Here is a 17,811-nt window from a genome sequence, read left to right on the forward strand (position 1 = left end):
GAAAGAAATGTATCACGGTTTCCACAACAATATTATCAAAGCTGTTTTCAACATTGATAATAATAAATGTTTTTGAGCAGTAAATCACCATATTAGAATGATTTCTGAAGGATCATGTGACTGAAGACTGGAGTCATGATTTTTTTTTAAATATATTAAAAGACTTGCTTTAAATTGTATTAATATTTCATAATATTATGTTTTTTGTTTTAACCAGAGAACTCCATTGCAACGCACATGTTTGGTAAATCACGTGTAATTCTCTACATAATTATTTAGATTTCCCTGTCATTTAGCAGTTATGCTAATAATGGTGTTTCATCATTATATATAATGGTGTAACTTATGATTCACACATCTTTTGACTAGTAAATCTAACTTTTACAGCTATTTGTTATTACATAAAAAAAATGCTTTAAAAAAACATTTCATTTAAACTGCAATATATAGCTGATGCAATTCTAGATTTGTAACACTTTATTTTAAGGTGACGTAGTTGCACGTTACTTTACGTACTTAGTGATAACAATAAATTCTGCATAATTACAAGTAACTAACCCTAAGGTACGTACATATAATTAATAATATTACTCAGTACTTAAAATAAAGTGTAACAAGTTTTTTTTTCCTGATTGTGATCATTCTGTGCTTGCCATGTAGCCTATGTGATTATGTAAATATATTTATACAAGCATTTTTATTTGCAATTACATGTACATAAACACAGTCAATGATGTTATTTTATGTGTATACACATAGGCACGTTTTAGGTCTTCATTAATCAACGTGTGGTGGGAAAAAAGAAAAAAAAATAGTGGAATTATGGAAAGAAATAGAATGCAAAAAGAAAGTAATGATTTGGAGACCATAAGTACCGGTATATAAAAATTAATAACAGGAACACAATTTAGTTAAAAACTATTTTAGCTTTAATCATTTATCATAGGAAAATAAACAGACATCTTGTAGGTCTTTAACAAGCAAACTGGCCTTTTTCTTTTTTAAACAAAGTTTAAATTGCATATGTTCCATTTTACCAGGGAGGAATCACAAAACGAACAAGCAAGATTTCCGCCATTGTCCACAAACGGTCAACTTTTTTTTTTCTTCTCTCCCTCTCCAATTTACAGTATAATGCTGGTATTTCAGGATAAATACTTAAAGGCAGTGACAAAATGAGTTTGTCAGTGGAAATGAGAATAAAAGACATTTTTACCTCAATATGAAGCTCTAAAACAAAGTACAGAAAAACAAAGGCATTCAAGGGACCCATCATAATTCGGACTATACCATTAGGAAGGCTGTTCAGTGTTTTATTGCTGATTCAATTTGAACTACATCAAGCCCCTTTTCCAAACAGGCTTCGTAACAAAGTACATGATGGTGCGACTGTGCGTCTTAATAATATAATACACGTCTCTAGAAAAACAAGACATCACTGGCGACACTGAGGTAGCGTAAACGTTACGAGGCGTAGCAGGGCAGGATCTCAGAGGCGTCTCCTAAACCCTTGACCTCGGTCATTTGCCAAAGTCCCAAGTTCAGCACCTTAAGGCAGGGCAGCTGCGTGATTCTCTCGAGTCCCCTTTTGGTTATTTTGGTGCAGCCGTACAGGTCGATCCCGGTCAGCTGCGTCAGATGATCCGCGATGAGCTCGAGGCCCTTGTCCGTGATCCGGACGCACTGGCCGATGTTCAGAGTCTTGAGCTCGTGCATCTGCCGGACCATCCGGTTGATCCCGTCGTCGCTGATGTGGCACGAGCAGAGCGACAGAGATTTGAGCTGGTACAGGCCCTGCGCGATGTAAGCCAGGCTCTGGTCGCCCACTTTGTCGCAAAACGACACGTCCAGCCCGTACAGCCTCAGCGCGCCCATGGAGAGATGCATGATCCCCGTGTCGCTGATGTTATCGCACGAGCGCAGGTTAAGCGTCCAGAGTTGGGTCATGTGTGACAGGTGGATCATGCCGGCGTCGGATATCCCGCCGCAGAAGCTCAAGTTCAGGACTTTCAGCTTGTTCAGGCCCTTGGAAATGTGCTTGAGCGACAGATCGGTGAGTTTCTGACAGTCCTGCAGGGTGAGGTGCTCCAAACTCAGGCAGCCCTCCGCGGCGCTGCGCGTCATGCCGGCCAGGTGCCCGATGCCCACGTCCGAGACGTGCCGGCAGCTTCTCAAGTTCAGGCTTTTGAGGTTATGGAGGCCCCAAGCGATGAGCAACAAGCCCGTGTTGGTGATATTGCTACACCCGCCGAGATCCAACAGTTCGAGGTTCTTCAGATACTGCGCAATCCTGCCCAAACTGGAATCGGTGATCTGTTTGCAAAGGCTGAGGTTGAGGATCCTCAGTGACGGGATGTCCTGCACGAATGCATGACCGAGGCCGTTGTCCGTTAGGTTGTAGCATCCACTCAAGTTAAGGCTCTCGATGTTGGGCATGCCCTGAATAACATAGCTAAGGCTGCGCCTCAGGCTGAGGATCTGGACTTTCTTGATCCCTCTGGTTTGGAGGCTGGGGAAGAGCGATGGGTTTGCTCTTCTCAGATGGAGTTTGGCTTCCACTCCCCTCCAGACGGATTTGTGGTACGAGGCGTCTCTCCACGCCGTGCACACTTGCGCGACTCTGCCTTTACCTTTAACGTCCAGGTAGTTGAAAATCATCGCTAGGATCTCCGGGAAAAGGCTCGAGACGTGGATCTCCATTTCTAAGAGCAGCTCGTTAGCTTAGCGAAGTTAGTAACGTTAGTCTGGGATTCTGCCGGTGAGGACCGCATGTAAAAATCAAAAAGCCGGGAGAAATGTCCGAACGAAGTAAACGTACAACAAAAATAAAACACGAACGCGCTTAGTTGCATTTAAAACTTGGTGTGAGATTCATTCGCTTGGAATAACCAGCTTACGTCGGAGTAGACGCTGTATTTGCACCGCCAGGTCTTTGTAACGGCCGTTTCCAGATCGCGACGCATGTTTAGTAAACATAAATGTGAATCCATGAAAAAGCTCGCCGAGAAGACTTTGGAAAACGAAACGTTAATGGTTGGAGAAAACAAACGATTTCGCGTGAATACAAATCAGCCATTTGACGAAAACTATGGAGTCCGGTTTCCGGTAGCCTTTGTCTTCATCCTTTCAAAACGGGGAGGGTGACTGTTCGCCGGGCTATTTGTATGGTATGCAAAACGCCATATGTTTATGTTTAAAGTGTGCGAAATGTATAGCAAACGTAGTTACTTTTCTTTAAAAACATACGAAGCACTGCATTTGCTCAAATTAATTCAAATTGTGTTCATTTACAACAACAACAAACCCCCCTAATCGTGATGGAATGTCCGACTCGTTACCTCGAATCGGTTCCTTTGATCAGATTCAAAGAATCGGTTAGCAAAACTGATAGAAGCTTTACGTCAAGGCGCAAATACTAAAATGCACAAATTGTTGTCGACGTTTTACATTCATAAACATAAAAATTACATTTACATTTTTTATGTCGTAAAAGCAGACATAAATAAATTAGCTAATAAAAAACGATACAAAATAATTACGTCTTATAAAGGAAAAGGTTGTGGGATGTTTAGATAATAACATTTGAATAAATAAAATGTACAAACCAAATCTGTTTTGTGTGTTGATAAAACACAAAATTAGGTCCTCATATATCTGATATGTGGGCACTAAAGTGAGTCTAATCCTCGTTTTAGGCTACTCCAAATGCGTATAGCTCACTTTTTGGTTTTCTGCTTATTAGGATTTTAACGGGTCTTGGTTCAGTGAATTGTCGAGTTGTTGTTTCCGGAAATCGAATTCGTGATCTACTCGTTCAGATCGGTTTCATGAAGAATTTTAACTTATTTATTCAAAAGATTCGGTTCAAACGAATGATTCACTCATGAATCAAACCTGGCTTCCGGCTCAACGTCACCGGACGTAAACAAATATAAGCTCCAGTTATCTAGATTTTACGCTTATTTCCAATGCAAACCTGTTCATCAACATGAGCCTGACCAGTGTAAAACCCAGCTATACTCTTGTACTTTGAAACAGTAATAATAAACATGAAGTTTTAAAAGTATTTTACTACAAATTCAGTCATGTTGAGGTTGTCCACAGCAGCACACATGAAAGCTGATAACAAATTCAGTATGAAACAAAGCACAGACTTCAGAAATGACAGTGCAAGGTATTAAAGTACCACTGTAAACCTTTTAAATGTCTAAAAACGTTCCTCGTGTAAAAATCTATGCAAGATATGCTCAATTTCCTTCTATAAAACTACAGAGAAATTGATCAATTTATAACCTAAGTCAAAAAGCTTCCATAAATAAAAATAAGAGAAACAAAAATCACAACAAAAAACTCTTTACCTTATCACCATGCAATGGGGTTTTATGCATCCTTTCTGTTTTATATTCTGCAATATACATTTATATCCAATTATGCTTATTTAAACCATTCAATTAACTCTTAAATTCTAAAGAAATCAGACAATAGTCTTTTTAAATTAAGCAAATGCTTTATAAAATGACCTTTTAAAATAGCATATTATAGCCATTATAAATGCTCTATTTCAGTTTCATCTAACACCATATTATCAACTAGCTAGAAGGGAGTTTTTGTTAACACATTCAATTAGCAATCCCTGCTTGCTCTCTGGCAGCTCATTATCATCACATAAAAAAGCAACAAGCTTGAAAACGTACAATGTTCTGCACTGTATTGTCATTAGCAATAGTTATTCTCACAAATTAAGAGACTAATTTCATTTTATACCATTAAGAGTGCAAGTTAGATTGGCAATGATTTATAAGCACTAAATGTAGTTCTTTAAAGCCCTATGACAATAAATAGTGCATGAGATCAAGAGTGACAATAATGGAAGAGATTTCTACATTTAGTGATACTGTCGCCTCATAACACAATACGTTAAGTGAAGCTCACTTAAGGTGCAGTCACATTTTGCGAACTAAAAAGCTAAATTGCCTAATGTATGAAGCACAGCTCACACAGAAGTCACTTTCAAACCAAGCAGCTTTCTGTTGGTCAAATTTGTGAAATTCCCGTGAAAATCATGTGGATTCCGATTGAAACGACTGGATTTCGCTCACGAAAACTCGCCAAACAACAGTAAACGTGACTGTGCCTTTAAACATAAAATGCGTGTTAATTAAAATAGACACATTCCATGTCTATTGCCAATGAAAAACTATGTAGAAAAATTCAAAAAAATCATCCACAGGTTTAGAACATTATGAAAACAATTGCTTTAAATTGAGTCCTCTCCCATTTTTCCACAAAGCAGCCTTGGCTTTTGCACAAAGCTGGAATGAAACTGGAAATTCCAGTTTTAGAAATACATAACGTACGGAGCTACTTCACAAGTTCACAGAAAATAGTAGTAGTTTATAATCAATCGTTTGAAATGGATTCTTCACAGCAATTCATTCCATCAGCTGGTTTTCCTGCTTGTTCCGAAAGAATCGGAGCGGCAGTGGGAGAAGTCGATGAAGATTCCGTCAGGATCCGATTCCAGTGAGTCCAGCCCCTGCATTACAATTGTCTCCGGACTGGAGGAGCAGCTGGGGGGTGACGAAAGGCCTTTGTCCACCTCGGATGACGCCACCTGGGCGTCCGGGGCGTGCAGACACCCAGCGGAGGTGTGGATGAAGACAGGTGGAGAAATTAGAGCGGGCTGTCCTGTGGCCCCTCGCACCACACCGGACAGGGTGAGGTCGTGATCCAGTGAGAGTCTGGGGGTCGAGCTTGTCTCTATTCCCACAGACAGGGCCGAATAGCCCTGGTGCTCTATGCAGGAAGTGACATCGCATGCGGAGTGACGGCGGATGCCCACGCTGCCCACAGAGCTCACTTCGGAGTCGTACTCGGCCACGGGCGTCAGCATGGGGATGTTGTAACTCTTGGAGCGCACTACCGGGTTACTGGAGGGCAGGTCTGCAGACTTGGACCAGCAATACTGCAAACGCCTCTCTGGAAAGATTTTTAAGAAATGTTTTACTTTTTTTTACTGAAGTAGTACAGTTCTGACATACTTAAAACATATGATCATGGGTGGAGAACATAATTGCGAGATCTTTAAAGGGACAGTTCATCTATTTATTAAATGCATGTATAACGTTTTTTTTAAACACATTTATCAAATTTGATATTACTGTTCTATTATGCTTTTGCTGCAATTCATGAGATCAATACCATTCAATTTATTCTACTGACATTTTTAACATTAATGTCATGATCCCAGCTGTCTTGTGAGGACTTTTGTTATTTCCTGTGCCATGTTTTGTAGTTCTTTGTAGTTTTTCATGTTGATTAGTCTCCCCAGGTGCGTCTTGTTCATTTGTTAAGCTTGTTTGCCCCTGTGTATTTAAACCCCTGTTTCCTGTGTTCTTTGTCAGGTCTTGTCCTACATGGATGTACGTTTGGTGCGACTCATTCTGTTCTCTGTTTCTTGGTTCGCTGATCTCTGTGGTTTTGTTATGTTTATTTTGTTATTAAACTAATTTGCATTTGGATCCAGCTCTCCCTTTTGTTTTTGAGTTCACCCTGTGTTACAAGTAATACATTTAGAAAAATAAATTGAATACAATTTTGTGTTTATCTTTCCTCCTTTTTGACATACGTTATTTCTTGAGACATAATTAGTATATTTCTGTATTCTTTTTATGGAGTTTCTCCATGCCACTGCTACCCATGATATTTATTGTGAAAATAATTTATAAATAATTGAATTAAAAATATTTATCTTAGGTTTATACAATGAGCATTATTATATATATATATATATATATATATATATATATATATATATATATATATATATATATATATATATATATATATATATATATATATATATATTATATAATACAAATACAGTAAATATTTTCCAGATATTTTAAATGTAGCAACTTATCTCTTTATGATATCAAGCTTAATATTTTGAGCTTAATCTCACATAGTATAAATGAGTCGTAATAAATAATAAAAAAAAAAATTTAATCTTTAAATATAATGCTTTATCATCATTTTCTGTATTTCTATGGTAAAATATATATAATTCATTGTTTTCAACTTTGATAATAATACGACACACAATATTTTGAAGATTTTCTGTTAAATTACTGTATTTCTATTTCCCTCAGGAAGGCACATTGTACCTTGTTCATGTTAACTGAATAAACATGTCAAAAAATTGCAATAACATTTCACAATATTGCTTTTTATTTATTTATTTATTTTTACGGTATTTAGATTCCTTTAAAACACAGCCTTGCAAATAAATGCAGACTTGGTGAACATTAGAGACTTTCAAAAACATTAAAACTTCTTACTAAACCCAAACATTTGAACAGTTAAAACTAATAAAAGCAAAGTTCCTTTTTATTTGAACTATCCTGTTAAGTTCTTTACTTCAGAAAGAAACCAATATTAAACAGACTAAATGTTGGGTCTGAAATGTGCTCTCTCTCACCAATCGCACAGGAGCAGTGAGCGGCGCCACACTCATGTGAACACAGTCCCTGCGTGCCCAGGTACGGCGACACCACCTTCTGAATGAGAGACTCCAGCTTCAGGTATTCTTCACTCACACCTTTGGATTCATGAACCCCCTGTAAGACGTAAAGATGACATATTTAGGAGTTTCAACTGTATCCCTATTGAAATATGAATTACAGTCATTCTAGTTGAGACGCACAAGACTTATGATTAATGTCTCGCTCTATATGACACAATTGCTTACACCATCACAAATGACCTGTCTTGAAGTGACTAGGTTATCATTTCTGGGTGCAGCTCATGACGGTATGGCTGGATCTTTCACATTCTCTGAGAGGATTTTGAAAAGGGAATTCTTGCAGTTCATGCGTACCTGCAACACCAAAAGCATCTGGACGATGGAGGGAGGGACACGGGCTCGTGGTCTGGACAGAGCCTCCTCCAGCTTCACGTTAAGGGTGATGGTGTTTCGAAAGTGCAGCAGGGCCAGCTGACGCACCGATGGCTCCTTCCCCTAAACATTAACATGCATACAGATTCACACACCACCGCTGCATATGATTTCTGACAAGTTATTTTGAGCGTGACTGGACTGTACCTGGACGGGGTGGAAGATGGCTTGAAGCATAGTGAGAACATCACAAAAGAAAAAGTCCCATGTCTCAGCCAAAGAGTCCAATAACTTCTGACCTATTTTCAGCCAGACGAGAAACAGTTTGTATTGTTTGTGTACCAAGTGAAATGCTGTGTAATGTGGCAATTCTGTAAATTAAATGTATTTGTTGTTGAAATGGCATAGTATACCTTCATAAAATCGTATTTTGTCCCGTAAAATGACCATGCCTTTAGTTAAAAGTTGATTCTGATAATGAGGAAAAAGGGAATAAATTATATCCTTATGTATACATGGAACACATCTCTGGAAAAACAGAATTTTTAAACATTTTCTCACCTGGAGGTATTCAGTAAAGAACGAGCCCAGCTCTGTTTTCAATAGCTGCCTGATTAAAAAAATATAGAATTTCATAGAATTTTAAACTCATGAACAAATATTTCAGAAGAGAAATCATTCTTACATATAATGTATAGGAAAATAAAGCAATTTGACATAAATGACTGTCAAGAATATGTTCAAATATTTCACTCCAAAATGTAATGAAAAAGCTTTTTTTTTAATAATTTTTATAATATGTACAATTTTAGCAGCAAAATGTAGGCTAGTACACACTACTGTTCAAAAGTCTATGGGATTTTTTATTGCTTTTGAAAGAAGCCTCTTCTGCTCACCAAGGCTCCATTTATTTGATCAAAAATATAGTAAATATTGTGAACTATTATTAACATTTTAAATTACATTTGAAAAATATATTCAAATATTCAAAACAGTTATTTATTCCTGTGAGGACAAAGCTGAATATTCAGCATCATTACTCCAGTCTTCAGTGTCACATGATCCTTCAGAAATCTTTCTAATATGCTGATTTTCTGCTCAGAATTATGTTGAAAACAGCTGTGCAGTTTATTTTTATTCTTTGATTAATAGAAAGTTCAAGAGAACAGCATTTGTTTGAAATATAAATCTTTTGTAGCATTATAAATGTCTTTACTCTCACTTTTGATCAATATGTATCCTTGCTGAATAAAAGTATTCATTTATTTCTTTAAAGAAAATCTGACTGACCCCAAACGTTTTAATTATATTATTATATTATTATTATTATGTATTTTTGCATAAAAGTGCCTGTTTTTGTACATTATTACATTGTTATAGGCATAATTTAATGACAATTAAGCACATTTCCCTCAAATACTTATTAAAGAAAAGCGAAAAAAAAATTCTACTTTATTTACACAATTATGTATACATCAAGGTAGTACTATTATCATTACTATCTTTAACTTAGCATTTTTTATTACTGTTTTCTTCATTTTTTATCACTGTGTCCAGACAGAAGGATTCTCACACAAACAAGAATCACAAACAAACCTAATAGTAAAACAATGCAGATGCATTACAGTAATGAGAATCGTGATATATAGAATAGTATCACAAATTCAATGAAAAAAAAAGGTACAAAAATTAAGTTTAATTTTCTTGTAAAATCAAATTTCTTATTTTTTACTTTTGATTTTGGGAAATTAAATATGACGTGGGTATGGTTTCCTTAGTTGGGATGTTATTGCTTCACAATTTTTCTTGAAATAGTTGCATAACAGCGGACTGAGGCTCTGTGTCCTCTCACAACTGTTCTGTGCTGATAATGTGAAGCCTCAGATCACAGCTGCCAAGTGTACATTTTACACCCTGCTAACAGTTTCCATTATAATGAAATAAATAATTCACAAAAATGTTTAAAAATGAACAAAAATCTGCTGTTACAAAAACATACAATGTTGTTCTGCCTCACCTCACGCCTTCATTGAGCGTATAGAGTTCATTGTCTGCCAGTCCTTTCTTTTGGAATACAGCAATAACTGCGTTGTGAATGCTGCAATAAATCGCACAGACGTGCATTTATTCACTCAGTTCATGACACTTATGGACATACGCTGGGCACAAAATACGCACTAACCTGTTCCATGTGGCATTAGGGCCTGATCCTCTCTCCTCCAATGAAGCCTTTTCATTTTTCCCCAGCTGACTCAGATTTGGAGAACTCACCAACTTCAACCGGTACAGAGTCCTCATGGTTCAAACAGAGGAATAAAACACAGTACAGTTAGTCCAAAACAACAACAACAAGTGAGAGAAGGGGAGGAGCCAGAAAGATGCAGCAAGAGACATGGAAGGGGAGGAAACAACTGTTTTACTGTTGAGAAATCAATTTCCTTCCTCCTAACATTACATTCCTATCCTTTCCTCAGTTTTTCTCTCTCTCTGTCAAACACACATGCACACACACAACGATAAACCGATCTTGTTTAATAGTTATGCAACACAAAAAAATCTGCTCTTTCACACTCCCAGTACAAGGGAGTGACAGCCTGCTCCTCATGTGCAGTGTGAGGTTTTAAAATACCTCAAATCATGAGGCTTGTGGAATAGAGGGGCCTGATATTACTTTTCTATGCACTTTTATCAAGAGGATGATAAAAAATAGACTATATTTTGTAAATTATATATCTTATAGATAACATTTTATTTGTTTATATTATTATTTCTTTATAATAATATTGTCATATTATTCCTATATTTATATATGTATATTCAAAAATAAAAATAGGATAAAATGTCATATTATATATAATATAAGAATAAATACAAATATAGCTGCAAGAAGCAATTAAGGGGCCAAGCACAAAGAAGGCACAAAAAGTTATGGCAACATGGCTGGGAGCATCAGACTAACTGCAACAATGAGCAATTAAAGACATATTTTATGCAAAATGGCTGACAAATCATAAATACAATCACTAGTAAAATGATTTAATGGTTTATCACTTTTGACCAATAGGTGGCGCTATTACGAAATTAATGTGGTGTGGTCAGAGTAAGGTCATAATGACGCATACAAATGCCCTGTCCAAATACACACACCTGCGGTCTTTGCACTTGACCACTTGTCTACTTACATGACGTATTTCCTGTATTTGGTCCAAGTGTTCAAGTGGTGTGTATAGAACTTACCCGATGGGACACACTTATAGTGTCGCAAAAAATGCACAAAAGTGATAAAAAGCAGTTGCAAATGTACAAAATACACATTGCATACTTATCATTGCACCAATAAATGTGCAACACTTGTTTTACTACCAGATTATATGTAATATCTAATTAATTTAACTTACAGTGGAATGTTTTCCTCGACATCTCGCGATTTCGGGGCACGCAAGTTCCCGAACATAATGCATGATGGGATATGCTTAGCCTTGAATACCGGTAGTGTGGGTTTAGTGTGCAATAAGGGCACAGCACTTTGGCATTTTTAAGACATGGGACAGTGCACATATCCTCAAGTGGCCCAGACCGCAAGTGTGGGTATTTGGACAGGGCACATGTTTGGTGTCAATATGCCAAAGCATTGCAGAGATACAGCCTCAGAGTCGTTTTCGATCATGCCATCCACTTTGATGATGAGGTATACGAAAATGGTTTAGTCTATTGACACTAAATCTATAATTATTTGTCGACATGGGCTGAAGATTATCTGACTGGAAGTTGGTGAAAATCTGACAAGCGATCAAGGAGGACTTCTTTTAAATAAAAAAAGAAAATCAAAATGGCGGACAGATCTTGGCATGGTCTGAAGATGATCCGATTCCATTTTCATGGAAATCGGAGCAAACGGTCTAGGACCAGTTTCAATAAAATAGGCAAACCTAATCAAAAGCTATTAGCATTTATTTAAATTTTGTTTATTATTGACCACAAGGTTGCTGCCAAAAAACTTTTTGAGTATCTTCAGGGCATTGTGCCGAAGACACCAAGTTTTGTAACGATAGGTCAAAGCACTCGTAAAATATAGCATTTTACAAAAAAATTCAAAATGGCTGACGCCCAAAAATGGCCAACTCATGATCTTTGTTTAAACTGGTCAGACGTTACAAGCAAATACATACATTTTCCATATCTCCTGACCTCTAGGTGGCACAGTGGCGAAACACTGCACGTACCCTCAAGTCATGCTAGTGATTACAGATACCAAGTTTGGTATTAATACGCTAAAGCGTTGTGGAGATACAGCCTTCATTTGGGTGTACTCTATGTCAAATTCATTTGCACGTTATTCGAGAACTGTTTGACGAATCAACTTGAATTCTGAAGATCATCAGGTTAAATTTTTGTGAAAATTGGACAAACGGTATAGGAAGAATTCGAAAAAGTCGATTTTTTTTGAGAATTAAAACAAAATACAGGCTAATAAATAAATAATATAATAAATATAAATAATCACGCTTTCATAATATAAAAAGTTATATAATGTTTATTTTTTATTACATAATGTTTTTATATAAGAACACCAAAAAATTAAATTAAAAACTATTACTTTTCATAGCATGTAAATGATGTGGTGGTGACTGTACTCTATTGACTTTAGCCTGGAAAAATTTGATCCATTTCCCACTGGTCCTGACTGCACTCATTGAATTTACATTAATATCGGTCTGGTTCCTGGAACTGAGTAATCTATGTCATGTCTCATGAGGCATCATACTGGTGTTAAATAAATGTACACAAAATGGGTCCCTCCTCTGGTAGTAAATTGAGGAATGCCACACATTGTGAGAATTGTTTTGAATATGGCTCATTTACAGTATAAATTACAACAATCAAGTTACACAGGAAAACAGGACACCATAAACAAATAACAGGATATGAGTATGTATAGCAGGATGTGAGTGGGTTAATAGTTCCGTTCACAACATCAGTTGTACCTCCTGAATGGATGACTGCTCCCATCCATGTGAAGATGGTGTGGCAGAGCAAACAGGGCAGAGAAGCTGAATGTGGATGATCTAGGGGTGGGTCGATCAATGTGGGCTCCGCTCAAGTTCTCCAGCATTGTTATCGAAAGGCTGCCAGATCCTCCTTTCATTCAGAACATCTCTGGTCATTCTGATAGCACAAAAGGATGAAAAAAGAGATAAAAATGAGAGTGTGGCATTGTTGTGGTACTACTACTTACATTTTTAAAGGATTAGTTCACCCAAAAGTTCCAAACCTGTATGATTTATTTTCTACTGCAGAACACCAAATAATTGTAATTATAATATTAATTTATATTGTGTACTGGTCGCTCTTTTCTCAAGGACTTTGAATGAACCAAAACTTTCAAAAGGATGCAAAAAAAGTATAAATGTGTGCCATATTCTTCTTAATTACAGTAGCTTTGTGTAAACTGACATTCTTCCCCTTCAGTGAGCGGTTAACAACTGCATCTTGAGTCAAACTAGAGAATCAGATCAGTCAGAATCATGAAAAAAAAATTGTTAGTTCAATAGTGGTCATCACTATTTAAAGTTTATGAGAGAGCTAGATGTGCTTGATTCATTAAAGGCATAGTTCACCCAAAAATGAGAATTACCCCATGATTTACTCACCCTGAAGCCATCCTAGGTGTATATGACTTTCTTCTTTCAGACGAATACATTTGGAGTTATATATCAAGCTTTATAATGCCAGTGAATGGGGGGCGAGATTTTGAAGCCCTAAAAGGTGCATCCCTCCATCATAAAAGTACTCCAATCCACATGGCTCCAGGGCGTTAGTAAAGGCCTTCTGACGGCGTGAAGCGATGCGTTTGTGCAAGAAAAATATCCATAATTAACATTTTGTAAACTAAAATAACTAGCTTCTGACAGACAGCCGTACGCATCGATTTACAGGGTAACCCGTGACCTGACGTATTGACGAACACGGAAGCGAAGAAGGATATAGCAAAACAAAACACAGATCTCAAATTAGAAGTCTAAAACAAGCATTTTTAGCCCTATTTGTTTGAACCGTGAAAGGCATCAAAACTTACGCTACTCCTACATCCTGTCAAGGTTTACTCTTGTAGTGTAAGTCGACTTGCGTAGGCCATCTGGAAGCTAGTTATTTTAGTTTGAAAAGTATTTCTTAAAGAAACCAATCAGTTATTAACCCCCTGGGGTAGTATGGGTTACTTTTATAATGGATGGATGGACTTTTTTGGACTTCAAAATCAGGACCCCCATTCACTGCCATTATAAAGCTCGGAAGAGCGATGCTTTTTAATATAACTCCGATTGTGTTCGTCTGAAAGAAGAAAGTCATATACACCTAGGATGGCTTGAGGGTGAGTAAACCATGGGATAATTTAAATTTTTGTGTGAAATCTTTCTTTTGAATAGGATAGTTTTAATGAATCTGAATTTGTTCACGAATCGGACTAATCCGGTTCTCAGATTAATTTTGACACTCCGGTCTCCATTCATTGTAAAGGCAAAGAAAAGAGACAACAAACAGTCTTCAGAAATGTTTCATTTTGTGTTTTACAGAAGAAATAAAGTAATAACAATTGGAACGATATGGTGATATGTAAATAATTAAATAATTTTCCATTTTCGGTGAACTAGCCCTTTAAATTTCACAACTCCATGATGCAAGCATTTGGTAAACAGTGATTATAAGGTCGTTATAACCCATCTATAAAAGACAGAAACAGTAAAAACATCCTCTTTTTAACTATTATTCAGCCGAAGATTATCAAATATAAATTCGGCTGTTGTAAAAGTAAGGATCGTTGTGCTTGTTTACGTTATTCGTTCTCCATGTGTTCCTCAGCAACAGAATTCAGCCCGCGCCCCCTACCGGAACATCAGGGAAGCTTCGCATAAATTGAAAGAAAATAGGCTACTACAACAAAAGACTTGTCTTGCATCAGGCTGTCATCATTTGTTCATGCGGCCCTAAGAGCTTTTTACGAGCTCTTAAAAAAATACACACGCGTCTCAACAGCCTCGACCTAAATATGTGACTTTGCTTTATGTTCCACTTTCCCTGAAGCATCATGTTAGTTTCCCTTTGTTCACTGAACGTGCCAGGACACGAGCCACGATGTATTACAGGAGCAGGAGGAGTCCATTTCCCGTTCTAAAGTGCAGACAGGTAAAAGGGATGGTAAAACGACGACGTCTGGGTAAACCCGAGAAGGCTATTTGAGAGGAAGGGCATCACTTCCCATCTTGTACTGACAAAAACATCACTGTTAAAACTCGAAACGAATCAAACAGCTCAACTGACCGTGTTTCAGTGCATCAATTTCTATTGGTTACATATTCCATCCGTAGCTATAAGTTATTCATGGCTGGATTGACGCACTGGGTACTCAATGTACCTTTTGTTGATCGTGGCACTTTTGTTATTTACAAACAGCGCAACAATGCACCATTCATCCATGAGAAAACGCAATATAGCATAAAACACTCCACGCAAACAGTAGTGCATTGTAACAATGTTTCAACTCACCGTCATGTGCTCCGCGTGCAAAGTGAATAGAGAAAGAGCAGTCAGGGATATTTAAGTTACTTCAATGAGGACCAGAGCAATAAATATGACGGTCTACACTTCAATAGAAACTAATCCATAAATGCGGATGTGGGTTTCTGCGGGGTTAATGGATCATTCCTGTGGCATCACCAACACTTGCCCCTCCTATTCGCTTCCCGAGTTGCAGACTGTCTGACCAGACGGCAGTCCAGACTGTGGGCGCGTTCACGCCCGAGCTCGTGCGTACGCGCCACTGTGAGAAGGGTCAAGATATGCTTGAAAAGAAAACGGATATATGTTAGAATGTAAAGTATCTATATTAGAGTTGCTATGCTAATATTTAATCAACATCAATGAAGGGAGCGATATTTCCGTTTCGCTTTACGAGCTCAATTTAAGAGCTCTGCAGGAAGCCATATATAATAAAATCCATATTCAATCCCATCAGTCAGTGAGTGATGCTAACCGGTCCAGACTGCAATCTTTATTCGGATCCCTAATTTAGATTTAGATAATCCCTGCTGAGTTGACGCCAGGGAGACATGGATATAATTTAGCACACCAGCGGTGTATCTTAAAGAGGCGGAGCAGAATTCAAATACATTTAATTCAAATGTTGCTCGTTATTCGGCCATTGATAGGCTACATCATGTAGGCCAGACGGAAGGCTATTCGTCATAGGTTGCCTCTCTCTCTCTCTCTCTCTGTGTGTGTGTGTGTGTGTGTGTGTGTGTTTTAGAAACAATAAGACTTTTTTTCTATTCATTTATTATTACATTGTTTTGAATGAATAGCTTGAGCGAATGATTCAGTGCATTGCTCATTCAAGACGTGATGAAACAGAAGTAGCGACAGATCTTTTCTTTCGTATTTTGATGTACATCTGAGTGTAACAGATTACCCCCCCCCCCCAAAAAAAAACAGTTATTGATTGGATTTTGAGAAGTATGCGTTATGCTGCGTTCACACCATGCCGTAGGCCTAATTATCGTAAATAAAGCTCTGTATGCTTAGTTTCTAATCACTCTCACGGTACTTTGATGTTAACCACTAATCGGTCTGCACAGCGCCACTTCAAGTCGAACACATTAGGTCTCAGAAAATTAAGAGTTTACACGCTGAAACGACAAGTTCTACGAACACGTGAAGGCTTTTTACATTTCAGAATCATTACGCTAATTATGATGTGGCGTGAACGCGATGAATGAGAATTTGTAGGGGCGGTCAACTGTTACGTTTATGATGTATTTTCTTGTTTGTTACATTTAGAATGTTTTTTTTTTGTATTCTTTAAAGCTGCAGTAACTTATTTTGGTAAAAAAATTTCCAAAATCAATTTTAGCAAGTATATATCCAGCTAATGTTTAAAACTCTTTTCGTCATTACGTCACATCTGTATAAAGGAGTTCCGGCTAGTAGGCTATATCGGATGTGAGGATGATGCAGGTGGCGGATCATTTATAGCCTTTTCTCATAGCAGCTGGAATCATTTAAAGGGGCGCTTCAGCGCTGGAAAGATACATGTGTGTTTAAACTGTGTCATTTATGTAGTAGAAATGTGAAATTATTTTTTAATTTGGTGCCTTCTAGACTGAGAAAAGACAGAAAATGTATTTTTGTCTCATGTGGATGAAAGACAACAACTCCCAGAATGCAGTTGCTTCGCTGTCCTACAAGGCCACTCCCTACACCGCCCCCAACGTCGTTTTGATCTTCATAATAATACAATAATTTCGTCCAGTTAGAGAATAAACACTACAATTAAAAACTGAACGTGTCTTTTCAATAAAGTGTGAGTGAGCCGGACGAAAGTCACAGGACAAACGCAGCAAGAGTCAGATTTTTATTCAGCACAAGAGCAAAGTAAGATCTGAGCAGAGCTGAGGTAAGCGCGGCAGTCATTCTCAGCGCGTGTCCAGTCTGGCGCGTTTTCTGATCGCATATGGAAGCTAAACTTAGGAATCCATTGAAAAGTTGAAACACTCACTTTGCTCCGCACCGCTCCGTTATGAATGCCCGAGGCCGAGCCGAGTTCATTTACATTCTGTGAGTGAGATCCCTCCCCTGTGGGCCGGTTGAAAACATGTGGAACAGCTCCCTCTACTTAGCCTCTGGCCAAAAAATCCTCAGAGGATGCAAAATTACGATATTTGCGTCATCGGAGGATTTTTTCCAGAAATATAATGCATAATTCTCTCGTCTCAGGAGGATATGAGGGGGGAAAGTTCCATAATTAAAATATACTACGGGATTTCTACTGATACAAAGCTTAATGCTAAATCACTGAAGTGACCCTTTAATTTATCATTTTGATGGTGGACTGTAATCCAGAAAGGTCCAAACGACAATCA

At 37.7% G+C, this 17,811-nt stretch overlaps 2 protein-coding genes across 2 annotated transcripts; both read right to left on the bottom strand.

Annotated features, from left to right (window-relative positions):
* Positions 1–915: 915 nt before the first annotated feature.
* On the bottom strand, positions 916–3,802 carry fbxl14a (F-box and leucine-rich repeat protein 14a). Its single transcript, XM_079809433.1, has one exon. It carries the CDS (start codon positions 2,698–2,700, stop codon positions 1,465–1,467), a length of 1,236 nt encoding a protein of 411 aa, XP_079665559.1. The 5' UTR covers positions 2,701–3,802; the 3' UTR covers positions 916–1,464.
* Positions 3,803–4,051: 249 nt separating this feature from the next.
* On the bottom strand, positions 4,052–16,036 carry prr5a (proline rich 5a (renal)). The gene is made up of 10 exons (XM_079809375.1): positions 15,440–16,036; positions 12,883–13,063; positions 10,080–10,190; positions 9,915–9,995; positions 8,459–8,507; positions 8,311–8,368; positions 8,105–8,196; positions 7,880–8,020; positions 7,481–7,619; positions 4,052–5,979 (listed from the first exon to the last, which is right to left on the bottom strand). The coding sequence occupies exons 2-10, from the start codon at positions 13,041–13,043 to the stop codon at positions 5,441–5,443; spliced, it is 1,371 nt and encodes a 456-aa protein (XP_079665501.1). The 5' UTR covers positions 13,044–13,063; positions 15,440–16,036; the 3' UTR covers positions 4,052–5,440.
* Positions 16,037–17,811: the final 1,775 nt, after the last annotated feature.

This window comes from Gobio gobio (genome assembly GCF_949357685.1).
Source record: "Gobio gobio genome assembly, chromosome: 25".
Classification (NCBI taxonomy): domain Eukaryota; kingdom Metazoa; phylum Chordata; class Actinopteri; order Cypriniformes; family Gobionidae; genus Gobio; species Gobio gobio.

Bases quoted from the DNA above. Each gene is read 5' to 3' on its own strand.
- prr5a (XM_079809375.1), bottom strand. From the start codon at position 13,043: ATGAAAGGAGGATCTGGCAGCCTTTCGATAACAATGCTGGAGAACTTG. The intron at 8,508-9,914 runs GTGAGGCAGAAC...TTTTTTAATCAG, and splicing joins ACGCTCAATGAAGGCGTGAG to GCAGCTATTGAAAACAGAGC. The intron at 5,980-7,480 runs GTGAGAGAGAGC...AAATCTTTCCAG, and splicing joins TCACTGCTCCTGTGCGATTG to AGAGGCGTTTGCAGTATTGC.
- fbxl14a (XM_079809433.1), bottom strand. From the start codon at position 2,700: ATGGAGATCCACGTCTCGAGCCTTTTCCCGGAGATCCTAGCGATGATT.